The sequence below is a fragment of the Aphelocoma coerulescens genome, chromosome 6, assembly GCF_041296385.1.
Source record: "Aphelocoma coerulescens isolate FSJ_1873_10779 chromosome 6, UR_Acoe_1.0, whole genome shotgun sequence".
Lineage (NCBI taxonomy): Eukaryota > Metazoa > Chordata > Aves > Passeriformes > Corvidae > Aphelocoma > Aphelocoma coerulescens.
Genome location: NC_091020.1, coordinates 23,134,073 through 23,150,555, shown reverse-complemented (window position 1 = coordinate 23,150,555; position 16,483 = coordinate 23,134,073). Strand labels below are relative to the sequence as shown.

General features: G+C 60.7%; 1 protein-coding gene across 1 annotated transcript; it reads left to right on the top strand.

The window, feature by feature from the left end:
- The first annotated feature begins 2,631 nt into the window (after nt 1-2,631).
- PPRC1 (PPARG related coactivator 1) lies at nt 2,632-16,022 on the top strand. Its single transcript, XM_069019855.1, has 14 exons — nt 2,632-2,772; nt 6,554-6,697; nt 6,840-6,995; nt 7,390-7,506; nt 7,882-10,624; nt 11,040-11,093; nt 11,459-11,519; nt 11,861-11,946; nt 12,113-12,911; nt 14,371-14,544; nt 14,712-14,775; nt 14,978-15,099; nt 15,235-15,386; nt 15,693-16,022. Exons 1-14 carry the CDS (start codon nt 2,632-2,634, stop codon nt 15,794-15,796), a joined length of 4,917 nt encoding a protein of 1,638 aa, XP_068875956.1. The 3' UTR covers nt 15,797-16,022.
- The last annotated feature ends 461 nt before the right edge of the window (nt 16,023-16,483 follow it).

Below are 16,483 nucleotides of genomic sequence, written 5' to 3'. Positions count from 1 at the left end.
TGGGGTCGGAGAGATGCCAGGGCAGAAGGAGCAGAGTCCCATAGGGACAGGGTCTCTCTGGGGGCACCTGCCCAAGAGGACCTCACCAGGGATCCTGCCCCAGCCCCACGCAGCTCTGCAGGATCCTGCACACCGGCTGTGGGGCCAGAGCCCAGTCTGCAAAAGGCAAGTGCTGTCCCTCTACTGCCCTGCCAAAATGAAGCCCCAGCTCCACGGTGGGAGCAGCTCAGTCCTGGGCTGAGCAAACTGCCCTGGGGAGCCAAAGCTCCTTCTTCTCTCTGAAGGGCCAACTCCAGTCCATTTGCTCCTGCCTGGGTGGAACTCACATTCCTCTTCACTGGGTGGAGTGTCCTTTAAGCATCACACGAGTTTTTGAGCTCTCCTTTGCAGGCTGCCCACCCTGGGTGCTGCACAGGCTGAAACTGGAGGGCCCTGAGCAGCATCAGGCTGTGCCTGGCCAGGGAGTGGTCACAACACAGAGAGGGAAGGGAGGGGAGCCAGGGACCTAGAATGCGCATTTTCCTTTCTGGCTCTTGTTTGTTTTTCCTTGTAAACCAGCAGAAATGCCTGGTGTTGCCCTGTGCCAAGAGAGCATCCCTGCTGAGGATTGTACTGGGGGAGGGAGGTACTTGCAGGTGGGATTCCCTATGGTCACACCCCAGGGACCCTATGTGCAAGGAATATGGTCCCACTTTGCAGGATGCACACCAGGCTAGGCTTGCTTTGTAAGAGATCAGCTTTGTTGTGCCACAGGGTCCTGCCCCACACGGGCACAGAGAGATTAGGCAGGTCACTGCATGCCCTGGATGTGCCTCAGGGAGAGGACATGACAGGAGAGGAGGGTGTGGAGCAGGAGGAGGAAAGCTGCAAGGTTCCAAGGGGAACATTGTTCCACATCCTTGTAAGCAGGTCTCTGGGTGACAGGTTATGGACAGCTTCTCCTCAGGCCAGTGGAGAGAGACATGGGCATTTCAAAAGTGACTTGTTCCTTGCTTTAGATGTGTTGAGCTCAGGGGACGCAAAGTGTCCAGAGGCGCAACCACACCTGGGCTGCAGAGAGCCTGGAGCACTTGCCCAGCCTCCCCTGCTTCCTCTGCAGTGCCAGAGGCAGGTACTGGCCTGAGGAGCCTGTTAAATCCAGCAAAATCCCCCACACCCAGCGGTGTGCTCACATCCCCCCATGGCAACACACGTGCTCTGCAGCACTCAGCCATGGATCCATGGCCCTGGAGAAGGACACAGCAGCCTGCATGCTGCTTGGACAGCATTTTGGTGAGAGGTGCTATGGGTTCATTGGACGAGGAGGTGGAGGGGAGCAGCTCCCCTGGACAGAGAGCCAGTTTGTGGCTAGGGAGGAGCAGCTCCCCTGGACAGAGAGCCAGTTTGTGGCTAGGGAGGAGCAGCCCCTGCAAGGCAGGAGGTGACATGGGACAAGTGATCACATTTGAAAGTCCCTTGTGCCAGGGATGGAAGGAAGGAGAGCAGCAGGATGAGGCTGTATGTGTCCGACATAGCTCAGCTCAATGACCAGGCACACAAGGCTGAGAAAAGCAGCTCTATCCTGTGGATCCCCAAGGGAATCTGGCCTGGGCAGGTCTGTGCCCCGGGGACTGATGTAGAGGCCAAGACAATTAGCTCCCCCCAGGCAAATCTGCAGAGCTCCAACCACATGTCCACACTGCACCTGTGCTGCTGTAAGCACATCCCTGAACCCCATGAGATGATCCTGCTGTCCCATCTGGAAGCCAGAAGAAGAGCCACAGGAAGTGACGGCATTCGAAGGGACCCTGGCCTTCCTGAACAGAGGGTACCAAACAGAGCCAGGCCAAGCGCCTGCATACACTAGCATCCCCTGCCTTCCTGAGGAGCCAGGCTGGACAGCAGCTGTGTCCACTGAGCCGATTTTGGCTCCCTCACATTCTCCAGGTGAGTTTCTGTGTGCCAGCTCTGGAAAGCAGCACAAGCCTAGGCACAAGCAGTGACTTGGGTATCCTGCCCCATCGCTGAGCCAGGAGGCTGCACGGCAGCTCACAGTGCCCATCCCTTCTTTCACACCCGATAGTTTTTTTCATCCCGCCTGTGCGTGTCACCTCCACCAGCCCCACACGAGGTTGAGCTGTATGGAGCACCATGACAGTACTGCACAGGCACCGGGAAGGCTCACGGGCGGGGGACGGTGAGCCGCTGCACCCACAGCAGCTCTGCCTCTGCTTTCCGGGAATCGCGGGAACACGCGGGTCGGCCGCGCACACGTGTGCGCCAGGATCGGCGGGGCGGGCCCGCGGCGCCGCGGGAAAACGCGCGTCTGCCCCGCCCCCAGGGGGCGCTTCCCGCCAGTCCCGCCTGCGCCGCCCCGCTCACCGCGGGGCGGGACCGACCCTCCTCGTCCCCGCCCGCTACAACGATGGCGGCGAAGCCCGAGGGTGTGCCCGCCCTCAAGATGGCTGCCCGCGCTCCCGGGGCGGGGCGCCCCCTCAGGCCGGTGCCCGCCTCTTGGCGGCGAAAGGGTGCGGTCCCGGCGTGCCGCGCGCGGCCGGGGCGGTGCGGGGGTCGCCGGGAGCTGTAGTGTGGGACGGGCAGCGGTCACGTGGCGCGCCTGGCAGTGGCCGCGCTGGGAGCGGAGGCGCCAAGATGGCGGCGCGGCGGGGCGGAGCGGTGCCCGCCGCCAACGGGGCTGGGGCCGGTGGCGCTGCCGCCGCGGCCGCTCCGCGGGGCCTGGCGAGCGGCGGAGCCCTGCGCGAGGCGCCTTTCCGCGCCGGCAGCCCCCTGCAGGTAAGGGGCGGTGGGGCGCGGCGGTCCGCGCCGTGACACGTGGAGGCCGGGGCGGCTCCCGCGGCGGCAGCACCACGTGTGCCGGGAGCGGGCCCGCCGCGCCGGCGGCGGGCGGGGGGCGCAGCACGGGCCGGCGACGACCCCGCTGCACCCGGAGTGGGGCGCCCTTTCTGTGGGTGGGGGGGGAATGGGGTGCCTGGATCTCTCCCGCCGAGGTGGGGTGTGGGCGCGGAGATTCTGGGGCGGGGGGGTGGGGGGCCGCCACGGCCACGGGACTCGGCGGGACGGGTGGCTTGGTGCCCCCTGCGGGAGACACCCTGGCCTTGGGTAGTGAGGGGCAGAGGGATGCCGCCCGAGTCATTCCCCCACGGTCCCTCCATCCCGGCGCCGCCCTCTGCCACCTGCGGCCGTGGGGAGCTTGGGCTGGCGCGGTTTGGGACACCGACACCCGCCGGTTTCGGTGGCAGGAGCTTTGGGTGCAGAACGTGGCCCGGGCCGGGGGGGGTTCCCCGAGCCGTACCCGGGGCTTATCCCGTAGCAAGACGCTCCCGCGCCGGGGCAGGTGTGGGGAGCGGCTCTGCCGCTGTCACCGGCCTCAGTGGGCCCTGCCGGGGCTGGGCTGGGTGCGAGTGCGCTGCTGTCTGGACGGGGAGCGTGGGGATGCAGCACCCCAGGAGGGGACTCGGGGGCACCTGCGCCGTGCGTTTGTCGGGATTTTTTGTGGGAAGCCCTAGGCTTCTGCCTCCGCCAGGGTCCTCCTGTGTGGCCGAGGGGCTGCAGGGGATACCACCCCCCCCGCCATCCCGAGCCCGGGCTGGAGGATGCCGACCCCGTCTCGCCCCTCCCCGACGCGAGCAGAGTGGGCTGCATATGGGGGAAGCGGGGTGTGTTCCCGGCTGATGTTTTCCGAAAGCAGCAGAGGAATCCACGGAGCATCATCTGGCTGTGCCGCGTAAGCCGGGCAGAGCCCCCCGGCTTCCCGGGATCACCCCGCGCCCTTGCCGGCAGCTCCGGCGCTCTAAGAGCGGCCTTGGCAGGCAGCCGGAGACCATGGCCGCCCTGTGCTCGGGGCGTAGCCGCAGCACGCCGGGCACACGTGTCACCAGCGGCCTGCGGGGGCCTCCGTTGTCCCTTCCGGGGACCAGAGCAGCGAGCGCAGTGTACCCTGTGCCGGGTGGGTGCCGCAAGAGCTAGTGGCCACGCTTAGACTGTGTCCATTGCAAGCAGTTAGCTGCAATCCCAGCACCTCGCGTGCTCAAAGCCCACTCTGGGGCTTTGGGCATCCTCCCTTCTCCCCGGCAGTGCTGGTTGCTTGGGCACAGCGTGGCCAGAGCTGAAGCCTGTCCTTGAACGTTCCCGTGACCCTCTTCTCCGCTGCGCTGCTGTGAAGCAAACACAGGGAGCTGTGAAAGGCACGGGGAGTTCTCTCCTCTCCTCCGGATGAGGAGTGACAGGGGTCTCTGGCAGGGAGGAGAGCAGGCAGGGACACGGGAGCAGGCTGGGCTGGTTCGTACCCCCGCCCCGACGCACAAGCCAAGCGATTCTCAAGCGATGAGGGCTGCAGGAGGTGCCTGTCCCCAGGTGGATCAAAGGGAGTCCTGGGGGAACACAGCCCAGGCCGGTGACTCACGGCTGTGGGACTCCTTGTTGCAAGGTGCTGAGTCAAGGGAGTCGACGAAGGCATGCGAGATTGCCCTCCCTCCCTCCCGGGCTGTGGGCAGGAGCCGCAGGAAGAGGCCATTTGAGTGGGAGGGTTTTACTTCCCTCCCTCCAAATGTCCAGCGCTGATCACAGCTGGAAACCTCTTATTACATGCTTTCCTTGGGGAGAACCAGCCCTGTGGCTAGATGGGCAGGGCTGTGCAGCCCCGGGGTGTCCCCTGGATCCCTTAGCCATCACCAGGCAGGGGTCAGATGGTCCCCGCGTCCTTGGGCTGCTGATGCTCCATCCTGCTGGCTGCTCCGGTGGCCTGGGTGCTTCTGCCTGACGGTCACCGCTGACTCAGGGTTGCACGCCGGGGCTGGGTGTGTGAGCCTGGATGTCCTCCCAGTATCTGCATGAGGATTGGCCGGGAATCACAGCCAGGCTGCGCCTAGAGGGCTGCCAGCAGGCTCTGCGCTCTGCGCCGTGCTCTGACCGACAGCCAGCACTGGCGAGGGAGGGGACTGGAGATGCTGAGCAGTAAAACTGCTCTAAAACTGCTCCATAGTCTGATCTGCATGGTGGGGTGGTGTCCTGGTGTCACTGGTGGGCTCCACTTCCAGGCAGAGGGCCCTGGGAGAGGCTGGTCTGGGCTGCCAAGCTGCCAGCTGAGCCCCAAAGCGCTGCAGATTCCTGGTCTTTAGGGCTGCCGTGTCACAGACCAGGGCAATTTGGGATGAGTAGCTTTGGGGCATTGCTGTGGGTGTTCTGGCTTTGATTCCCAGCCTGGTCTTGGGGTGCCTGTGTTCTAAGGTTGCACAGGGCTCCTGGCTGTGCTGTGGTCAGAGGTGCCTGCTCTGTCTTACTGGAGCAAGTCTCTGAAGAGCCCCAGGGACCAGGGGTTTGGGCATGTGGCTTTGGTGCTGTCGTATTTTAGAAACACCTATTTAATGAAATGCCTGCTGTCTCTCTGGTGCAGTTTACTGCTTGCTAGAAGAGGATTTCAAATTATTAGCAGGTTCTCTATAGGGACGAGGTACATTTTGTTCTGCATGGGCATAGGCTCATGCAAGCTGTGGTACCTATGTGAAACACATGAGCTGCATCAGATGTGCATCCCCCAAGGTTCAGCTGTATTCTCACAGTGCTGGTGCTGCTCCAAGGGCAGGAAGATGGGTCACAGCCTGCTCCCAGCTAGCTTTGGGAGGTAGGTGTACTCTCCCAGGGCTCTGTCCTTGGTGGCCTTATCTTCCCAGTCTCCATTATCTCTCTGCCTAAGCCCATCTACAAACAGGAATTCGCATCCTGTCTCGTGCTGGTAACACATCTGTGCTACTGCTCTGCTTTGTATGTCCTGCAGCTCTGCTCAGCTGCCTTGCCCAGCATCTGGCCATCCTGCATCACGGCTGTGTGGCACCCTGGAGTGCAGTGCAAATACTTTCTTGAAGTTATTCAGAATTACCCAAGCATCCCTGGAGGTGGCTGGGGGACTGGAAAGGATGTGGGGTTGGGAGTTTGAAGGAGGAAGAGTAACAAAGCTGGTTTGGTCCTGGATTGCAAGCACAGACCATGTCCCCTTGTAGCCTGCAGCAGAGGTATTGGGGTAGGACTCCGGCAGTGGCAGCTGGCTGCACCCCTGTTGCTGACTCCTGCACTTTTGTTATGAATTTCGTAATGGTTTTGGGCTTATCTGAAGCGCCAACAGCTGGAATTGGAGGAGCGCGTGACAGTCCATGAGGTGGCGGGAGCCTGCCTGTCCCCTCCCTGTCCTGCATGACCAGTGTGTGGTGTTGGGCAGAGCCTGGGGGTTTTATCCATTCATCTTTTCCAGTCATGCAGAGTGAATCAGGCAGAAATTTTTGGTGTGGAGGTATCCTGGGTAATCAGAAGGGTCTCGGGATGAAAGCAGCACAAGTCTTTGTGCAGTGGACTCTCCTGAAAGCAAGGGGGAAGGTCCCCTGTGCCACCTTCTGATCTGCAGCTGTGTCCCACCTGCTTCCCCTGCATGTTCGGGGTGCTGGGGGTGCCCAGCCACTATTTGTAGTGCAGGCTGTTGGGAGCATGTGTGTACTGCAAGGAAATCAGTGCTGGTAGTGGGGCTGTGCAAAGTGTTTACCTGGCTCCCCATGCTCCTCGACAGTGCTTTTCCATCGATGAGGATGACCTGAATTTAACATCGTTGGATGCAGAAACCATCTTAGAAGCTGAAGAGATCCTGGGGACAATGCAGAACTATCTCGACTCCTCTGTGATTTCCATCATTGAGGATCTTTCTCTGAGCGAGGTGGGAGCTCACACACAGATGCAGGATGTGGCGGCCGAGCTGGCCCTGGTGGTGGCATGGGTGGGAGTGGTGGCAGTGTCCTCCGTGTCCAGGTCTTGTGGTTGTATCCCATTGCCCTCTGAGACTGTCCCTACCCTTGCAGCAGAGCAGGGCCTGCCTGGATGCACAGAACGAGCTGTCCCTGCTGACTGCCATCACAGAGATCCTGGACAGCACGGATGATGAGACCCTGTCCCCCTTTGACACCATCATGGATGCCGAGCTGCTGACCTCGCCTCGTGAGCGGGAGAATCCCTCGGTGAGTTGGGGGGCAGATCCAGCCTGACCCCCAGAGCCCATGGGAAGATGTTCAGGCAGGGCTCTGCTAGGTTTTAGCACGATGGTGCCCTGAAATAGCAGGACCCTGGTCCCCAGTACTCTTGAGATGTACTCTCATGATGTTCCCAATGTGAGAGAAGGGCTCTGGGGGCACCATGCCTTCTCCTTGGGTCTTTATGTAGAGCCAGAGATGTGCCAGAGGCTTTGGGGAGCAGCATGTCCCTAATGGGAGCTGTGTGCGTTGTGGGTGAAACAGAGCTGTTTCCTGCTGGGCTCTGTGGGGTGAAGCGCGTAGGCACTGTGGGGCTGGGCATGGCCTGTCCCCTCCAGCAGCATAGACCTGCCACTGTCTCATTTTTTGTCCATCTTTCCAGTTTCAGAAGTTTCTCACCTTATCCCGCCCGTTGCTGGAGTGTGAGAGCCCTACCCTGGAACAGCCTAAGACTCTCAGGCCTCTCAGCAGCAGCAGCAGTGTCTCTGTGGTTGGGAAGGTGAGCAGCTGAGCAGGGGAAGCTGAGGCAGCAGTGTTGGGGTGGTGCTGGGATAACTGTCCCTGCTGCAGCCCCCAGCCCCAGCCTTCCCTCCTGGCACAGGCATCCTTTCCAAGAAGAGATGCTTTTGCAAGGCATGAGTAGCAGTGGGAGCAGGGTCTGCCTGAGGTGGTGGGTGCCAGGGACTGGGGATGCTCCTGTAGGAGTGTCGGGTTTCCAGTTCTGTTGTGTCTTACTGGGCAGGTCAAATGTGTCCCAGCTTTTTGTCTGCCATGGGGCTTTGCTGTAGAGTTGCAGTAGACCCACAGTTGGCTGTCCTGGGGGAGTGCTGGTAAAAGCCCAGGAACTGATGTTTGCTGTGGTCCCCCTTCCCAGACTGACACAGAACTGGCCTGGGACCGTGCTGCTCATGGCCTGGAGGACCCAGTGCTGCCAAAGAAGCAAGTCTGCAGCACCCCAAGGGTGGAGCGGAAGGTGAGCCGGCACCGAGCCCGAGAGCAGCCCCTGCCTCAGCGCAGTGATGGGGAGGAAGAAGAGGAGGAGGCTGCCTTGAGCCTGGAGCTAGACAGCAGCATGGAGGCTGTGGATTTCTGTGTGAGCAAGGCTGGGGCAGTGCTGGAGGAGCATGAAGACCCCTGCATCATCAACACAGGTGATGTGTCCCTGAGTGAGCTCGTGAAGTCCATGCACCCCTACTGCCTGCCCACCTTCACTGTGTGCCTGGACCCTGACACTGAGCCTGTAGCCAAGGAACTTCTGAGCAGTCCTGTCTTGCTGGAAATTGTGCCTGGCGAGGGAGAGAGTGTGGAGATCCCTGTGGTTCTGCAGCCCTTCACTCCCAGCTCCCATGACCTGGAGCCCCAGCTCCTGGCAGCAGAGGAGAGTACTAGGGAGTCAATCCCAGAAGATCAAGGGGATCTGCCAGGAGCTCCAACCCAGGAAAATGGGGTGGAAGAGGAGGAGGAGGAGAAACTGCCTGGGAAGGAGCCTTCATGCAGTACCCCAGAGGGCACCTCCCCACCGGAGACAGCAGCACGTGGAGCCTCGCATCCCAACAGCAGCTCCTGGCACAGCACAGAGGCCCCAGCAGGTGGAAAACGTGAATGCTCTGAGAAGGGACGGGGCCGTGAGAGAGCAAGGAAGAGTCGGAAAAAGAAAGCAGAGGAGGACCAAAGCAAGCAGGCCAGGCCTGGCAGGGACTGTGTAGCCCACCGTCTCCGTTCCACTGGCTCTGGACAGCCCCTTGTCCAGGCAGCCATCAGCCGGCAGCGGGCAGCGTGTCCCTCTGTTCAGGTCTCAGACTTCCTGGCACAGCAGCTGGAACGAGCCCGGAAGGAGGGGCAGATGGAGCTGCATGCTGAGCGGGCAACGCGGCCCCGGGGCAAGCCTCGGAGCACAGCAGGGGCCTTCCTGCCCAAGAAGATGAAGCAGGAGCTGCAGAAGGAGCCAGCACCAGAAATGGTGAATGTGGCCCTGGAGAAGAACAAGACTCTGGTGCCCCTGGAGAAGACTGCACCAAGCATGGAGGGGCAGCCAGCAGCTGCATGTCCCAGCCTGACAGACCAGACTGAGGGCCAGGAAGATGCACGGCCATCTGCTGAACACAGCAGTGGGGTCTCGGAGGCTGCCTCTCAGCTCCCAGAGCAAGGTGTGGGGCTGGAGCCTGCCCAGAGCCTGCCAGCAGCAGAGCCGAGTGAGGGCCTGCCTAAGGAAGCCAAACCCAAGGCCCTGAGCCTACGGGAGTACCGCATCCGCATGCTGCACCGTCAGCCCAGCATGGGTGGCAGCCAGGAAGGCAAGAAGGAAGTGGCCAGCAAGTGGCCCAGTGTCCCTGAGCCTCCGACAGAGCTGGCAGAGATCCCCTGCCTGGTGTCACCCCTGCGCTCTGCCACTGAGGCAGATGGTGCTCAGAAGGGACCAGACAAACCCACCAGCCCTGCTGCTGTCCCTCCTCCTGCTGGCAAAGCTCCCACTGCTCTGACTTCAGCCCCAGCACCCACTATGGCTCCACCACCCCCATCAACGCCAATGCCTTTTGTAGCACCCAACGTGCCCCCAGCTGCTGGGGTGGCCCCCACCGGGATGCCGCCAGCCTCTGCCGGTGCTTATGCCCTTTACCCACCAGTGCCTTCCTGGCCCTGCTTCACCCCGCAGCCCATGGGCTGCCATGGTTTGCCCCCACCACCCAGTGCCAGCTCCTCCAGTACTTTTCACGTGGTGCCTGGCCTCCCACCTCCAGCCATGGCCTGGCCCCCTCCACCTGTGCCACCCCCACCTCTGTTTGGCCCAGGTGGCCCCTATGCCCCAGTTGGGTGGGCACCACCATCCTACTGGCCAGGAGTCCCCATGCCACCTCCGGTGCCTTCCCTTGCGTACAGGGACTCCGGAGCAGCAGTGCAGGTCACGACTGCCTTCCCAGCTGGCAGCCACCCTGGCACAGCCCTTCTGCATGGGCAGCCTCCTGCCACCCCTCTGCTCAGCTGCCCAGAGCCACCAGCCTTCCCTCTCCAGTTGCCCACTACCCTGGCCAGTGAGACGGGGGCTGCAGGTGGCCCGGCCAGGCCAGCGACTGGCAGGGTGTCAGACCCCAGGAGGCAGGCACGGCTAGCAGGAGACAGCTCTCTCCCCAAGGCCCCTCTGACTCCAGCCCCAACCCAGCCCCTGCCAGCCCCCTCAGCTGCCACTGCCCAGCCCAGCAGAGTCCCTCCTGCAGTGCCAGTCCCCCAGGCTGTCCCCACCCAGCCTCTGGAGGAGCCCCAGGCTGCAGCTCCCAACCAGGTCCCAAAGGCCCCCCCAGCTGCCATCTGCTGTCCAGCAGAGGTGTCTCCTGCCCCTGTTGTGGAGTCCCCTGACACCCACACCATGGAGAAGGCTGCAGGGCCAGGCAAGGAGGCAGTGGAGAAAGCCCTGCTGGAGCCCAAGGCAGCTGCTGGGCAGGAGTCGCCTGGCCAAAAATCCACCTCCCAGGCTGTGGCACCACCACCGAAAGCAGGTCGAGAGAGCAGCCTTCCCACCAAGGCACCCACTGTGCAGCCATGGAGGCACCAGCCACTCCTCAGCCCAGCCCAGCGCAGCGACAGTAGCAAGGACATCGTGCAAGCCTTCATCAGCGAGATCGGTGAGTGGGAGGGGTGCAGGACTCTGGGTTGAGTGTCACCAGCCAGCAAGGCTGCGGTGCTGCTGGCAACCTGGGTAGCAGGACCAGTTTCCTGGCACTTCTGGGGGCGAGGGTGGCAAAGCTATGCCCACAGGCTTGCAGTCTCTTCCCAGTACTCTGCTAGGATGTTGCCTCCAACGGATGGTCTGGGCTGGCTGTCCTGAAACTACTCCCTTCTGGGACTGCAGAGCTGGGTGCTCCTGTCCCTGCTGCGGGACACAGAGCTGCTGCAAGCTCTGTCACTGCTTCTCCTCCCCAGTGCTTGCCCCACCATCCAGGGAGGCTGATGCAGGGGGAGAATGGGGCGGGGGTGCATCACTGTGGTGCTGGGAGAATTCTAGCTGACCTGACTTGCTGTGCTTTCTCCCTGGCCCAGGGATTGAAGCCACTGACCTGTCCAGCCTGCTGGAGCAGTTTGAGAAGTCTGAAGGTGCGGATCTGGCCTGCCATCCCCTGCAGGGCTCCCTCCATGCCATGCTGGCCTCCCTGGGCTGTCCATGCTCCCTGTGGCAGGGTGGTAGTGGGAGGGCTGAGATGCTGCTGTCTGTGGGCTCGTGTTACCCTGCCCAAGTGTTTTGTCCTGTCTCTGCCTTCATCTCCTTGGCCTGTGGAAACGCCTGGGGGTCCTCAGGGCAACCAAGGGGGTGGTGGAAGTATCTGTGAAGAAAAAGGGATGTGCAGCTCCTATCTTCAGGGATCGGGGTTTCAGGTGCTGTGAAACCGCTTCCAAGCTGTTCCTGGGGTGCTCTGTGGCCCCCACTTGTTGCCACTCTCACCTACCTATTCTCTTTTCAGCCAAGAAGGAGGAAACTCCTGTACAGCCCCCTGAGGAAAGGCAGCTGATGGGGAGCTCTGGGTGAGTACCAAGACCTTGGCAGCTGGTGCCCAGCGTGGAGCCCAGCAGAGCAAGGGCACAGGGCAGCTTTCAGTCCTGGCAGGGTTTGAAATGTGCTGGGGCTGTGTCCGTTGGCCCAGGAGGGGCTGAGTCTGTCACTGGACTGTGACAGAGCTGGCATTGAGGGGGGGAAAAACTGGGATGGGCATGATCAGGCTGTGCAAGTTTTATCCTTGCAGCTCTCTTGGATCTTCTGTCCTTGTGAACTGGCCAGTGGGGCAGATTGAGTGGGTGCCCCAGGTGTGGGGAGTGGGGCTAGGCTTTGCCTGCTGTGTTTGACAAGGCTCCTTTCCCATTCTCAGGCCCGAGACCCAGCAAGATGCACCAACCCAGCAGGACAGGAAGCCCCTGGATGGCCTGCAGGCCTCTGAGCTGGCCAATGTGGCAGGTAATGAATACTTGTGGCGAGGCAGGGGAGTCTGCCAGGTCCTGGCAGGGCTGTTGTGTGTCTAGGGGGCACCCTGGGGAGTGAGGGGGGCCAGAACATGAGGGAGCCCCAGCTGGGTGGGTTGCAGCAAACGGCTGCTCTTGTAAGCATTCTGGTGTTCTCTCAGGCCTCACGCCCCCAGCGACACCTCCCCACCAGCTCTGGAAGCCTTTGCCTGCTGTTTCACTGCTGGCCAAGACCAAGTCACCTGGGTCCATGCCCCAGGAAGGGACCCAGAAGACAACCAAGCTGATGAAAGCCAAGCCACTGCCCTCAAACAAGATCCAGGTGAAGAGCATGGTACCAGCCCCTGCCAGCACAGCCCCCAGCCACGTCTGCTCGGGAGACCACGACTACTGCATCCTGGGTACACCACAGCCCGAGAGCAGCAGTATGCCTGGCACGCAGCCCCCTGCCAAGGGTGGCTCCCGCTGGAATGTCAAACACCACCGAGACATCACTATCAAACCCATCTCCTCCTTAACCAAACGGACGCTGAACCAACCTGAGCCCATCCCACCAGCCCCTAACACCACCATGGGGCACAGCCAGGAGCCCATGGGGATGGCCTGCCTAGCTCCCCTGGATTATCGGACTACCATCCCCAACAAGGCCACCACTGGGTGTAGCAGTCCCCCCACCTCAGTGCTCCTGTCTCCAGCTGCATCCCCCTGCCGGGATCAGGAGGTGCGGACTCCCAGTGCCCAGCCCAGCCATGCTGCTGCCAAGAGGTCCCTGCGCTGCTACCGGAGACCCCAGGACTCACCCAGCCCCTCCACTGACAGTTGGAGGGTTGGCCGGAGCCGCGCCAGCCGTTCTTTCAGCTCCAGTTCAGATGGAGCTAGCGAGTCCTCGTCTTCGTCTTCATCCTCGTCCTCCCGATCCCGGTCACGGTCGCTCTCTCCACCCCCCAAGCGGTGGCGAAGGTAAGCAGTGGCTTGTTGCTTGCTGTTGGGTTAGTTGTCCAGTGGATGGTCAGGTGCACAGACACATCTTTATGGTTCTACTAGATGGCTGGATTTGTTCTTTTTGTCCTTGTGGCCCTTCTGAAGAGATGCTTGACTCACAGAGGCTGGGGGAGCTGCAGCAACACCCTGCCCATCCATGTCTGGCTGAAGCCCACATCTGGGCTGGTGTGCCTGCAAAGCCACAACTGAGCTAGGCTTCCTTACTCCTTCTGGAACACCCAGTCCGTGCTACAAGTCCTTGGCTGCATCTTTGCTTTTGGATGCTTTTTCTGGGGTATTATGGCAGGTGTTCATATTTGTGCTGTGGGGCTGCGTCAGCCCTTGGTGTGCAAATGAGAGGAGCCACAGTGGAGTTCTTGAGGAAGCTGCTGGAGGCAAGCAGGGAGAAACCTGTCTGGCTTGGCAGCCTCGGGGGCTCCCTGTTCTCCTTATGGAGGTGGCTGTGTAGGAAAGTGGGACACCTTGGTCTCTGTGGGATGCATTTCTTTCAGAGTCCTTGTGCATCTGAGTGATGTGCAGCCTGCCCCAGCTGGGCTGGGAGGCACTGGAGCTGGTGAAGGGTTTCTCTTTCTGTCCTCCTCCTGGTGTTCAGCCAGTTCTGGTGATGTCCCTGGGCATGAGGGGCCTGTCCAACCAAGACTCCTCCACAGATGGCCAGTAAATGCAGAGGCTGGAGCTGGAAAGAGCAGGTATATAAATGCCATGCTCCATGGATGTGCAGCTTGGGGACTGTCAAGCAATGTGTCTGGCTTGGCTTTCCAGCAAATCAGCTGGTTTAGTGCTGGAAAACGTCCCCATGTACTGTGCCATCCTGACTTGCAGTCCTCCAGGAGAATACATAGCAGAGCCAGGCAGCATGCCCTGCCAGCCCAGGGTTTGCCAATGGCAGGGACCACCTATGGCCAGCATGTCTGGAGAAGGACTGGGCTCCTGGCTGGAGGCAGCACAGCTTAATCCCAGAGGTGTTCCGGTCCTGCTGTCCTTAAGCTTTCCCTGGCCCTGCTGGAGAAGCTCTTGCAGTCACCGTTCACACAGCTGTTGAGCACGACGTGCATGCGATGGCTCCATTGTTGTCCTGTGCATCATGTGGGGCTCAGCTCAGAAGTCCTGGCCCTTCCTGGGCTCTCCCAGGCACAGCCCTGTGCTTCACAGTTCCCCCATGACTATTTCTTGCTCTTCAGAAGCTGTGCCTCCTGTGAGCCTGCTCTTTTCTCTGTGGCATTGGGAGCCAAGTGGAGCAACATTTCTGTAGTGTTGTTACTGCCCTGGCAATCTTGGGCAGAGGCTTTCCCATCCTGGGGATGGGTCCTGTCTGAGTGGGATGCTGGATACCATGGGGATGATGGAGGTCTTTTCTCCTTTGGAGCCTCATGATGCTGGACAAAGGGAGGGCTCAGCTGTATCTCTCCTTCCCCAGGTACCGCTCAAGATGTTCCCACAGCTCCTCCTCTCGCTCCAGCTGTGGGTCGTGTGGCAGGTCCCGGGACAGGTCCTCATCCTCATCATCAACATCCTCCTACTCGTCCAGGTCCACGTCTCGCAGCCAGTCCCGCTCCCCCTCACCCCACAGGAGGAGTAACAGGTGGAGAAGGTGAGTGTGGCCACCCTGCAGGGGGTGTGAGCTCTCCTCAACCCATCTCCCAGCCTCCCGTGGAGGAGGGATGGACCCACTCCTTCAAGATATTCCTTGTGTTTGGAATCAATCTTCTGACACCCCCATGATTCCGTAGCTCACGTGTCTGGTTTCTGCCCTGACAGATACAGTTATGATGCACAGGACCACTACCAAAGGCAGAGGATCCTCCAGAAGGAACGTGCAATAGTGAGTGATGGAGGGCTGGCAATCTAGGGCTGGAAATTTGGGGGTCCACAGCCCCTTTGTCACTCGAGAAAGCCATGGGGGCATAGCCTTGCCAGGAGCATTGCTGGGAGGCCCTGGCTGGGGCACAGTGTGGTGGGTGGCCATGCAGGGGGGTGCTATGTCCGAGAGGTCCTGCTCATGGATAGGGCATCCCTGCCCGCAGGAGGAGCGGCGAGTTGTGTTTATCGGCAAGATCCCCAGCAGGATGACACGGTCGGAGCTGCGGCACCGCTTCTCTGTGTTTGGGGACATTGAGGAGTGTACCCTGCATTTCCGCTCCGAGGGGTAAGCGCAGTGGGGAGATGGGTCAGTCCATTCCCAGGGATGACTCCTCTTTGCCCTTTTCCCATTACTCAAGGGGATGGTGCAGACCAAGGGGGGTCAAACATAACTGTTGCTGCTGATCTCCTCTGGTGTCAGGGATAACTATGGCTTTGTCACCTACCGCTATGCTGAGGAAGCCTTTGCCGCCATTGAGAGTGGACACAAGCTGCGGCGCCCAGATGAGCAGCCCTTCGACCTGTGCTTTGGTGGCCGCAGGCAGTTCTGCAGGAGAAACTACGCTGACTTGGGTGAGTTGCACAGTCTCCAAAGTTGGGGGATTGGCACCCTGGGTCCTTCTTTCCTTTCCAGAGGAGTAGGAGTCCCCATCCTTGAGGTCAGTCAGGGTTGACAGCAGAGCCACATCCAGGAACGGTCCTGCCCTGAAGGGAGGTTGAATGGGGGCTCCCTGTCTCTCCAGCACTGTGTTGGAGGCTGGCCCAACTCTGGGTCTAGAGGCTGGCATGTGAAACAAGATAAGAAGTTTGCTGTGGGAATGGCCAGAACTGTGCCAGTGTTTCCATGGGCTCAACACAGCCTCTCCCCATCTCTTCCAGATTCAAACCGGGAGGATTTCGACCCAGCTCCTGTCAAGAGCAAGTTTGACTCCCTGGACTTCGACACTCTGCTGCGGCAGGCACAGCGCAGCCTGCGGAGGTAGCGACAGGCAAGGCGGAGCACCCGCCCCCACTTTTATACTCAAATACAAAAGGCAAAAAAAGTATGGAGAGAGAGATGAGGTTTTTAATAAAAAGAAAAAGGAAAAAAAGAAATTTGTTTTATAACCAATATTTAAGGAGGACGGGTCGTTGGCCTTCATCTGGAGCGGTCCAGGCAAGTGGCAGCCCTGGGCTTGCCCCAGACATATAATAAATGCGGATGCCCAAACAGCAGCACTGCCTTGTCTCCTCCTTTGCATGGGCTATTCCCAGGTGTGGGCTCAGGCTGTCCTCCTCTCAGGACTCCAGGGACTCTTCTGTGGTATGGCCCCATGAAATATTGCACAGGTTGTGGACTGGGCACAAGAGTGGGGCAGGATTGAGGTCACCAAGTGTATCACTGTCACTGTGGCAGCCCACAATGGCCTGGCACGGGGTGAATGCCTCTCTGAGGACCTCTCTCACCGTCTCTTGGGCTCTTCTGGCTGCAGGGCTTGGCACCCCGAGGCTCCCAGCCGTTTTGGGGGTCACCTGCACCTCCCGCGATGGCCACGGGGGGGCAGTGGAAGATCCTCCACCGCTGCTCCCGTCAGTGGGCTGGGAACAGACTGTAGCCCTTGGCCAGAACTCGGGCAGGGCTCCACTTGCTCCGAGCCAACGGCCCTGTCTGCCTGTCCCTTTCGAGCCTG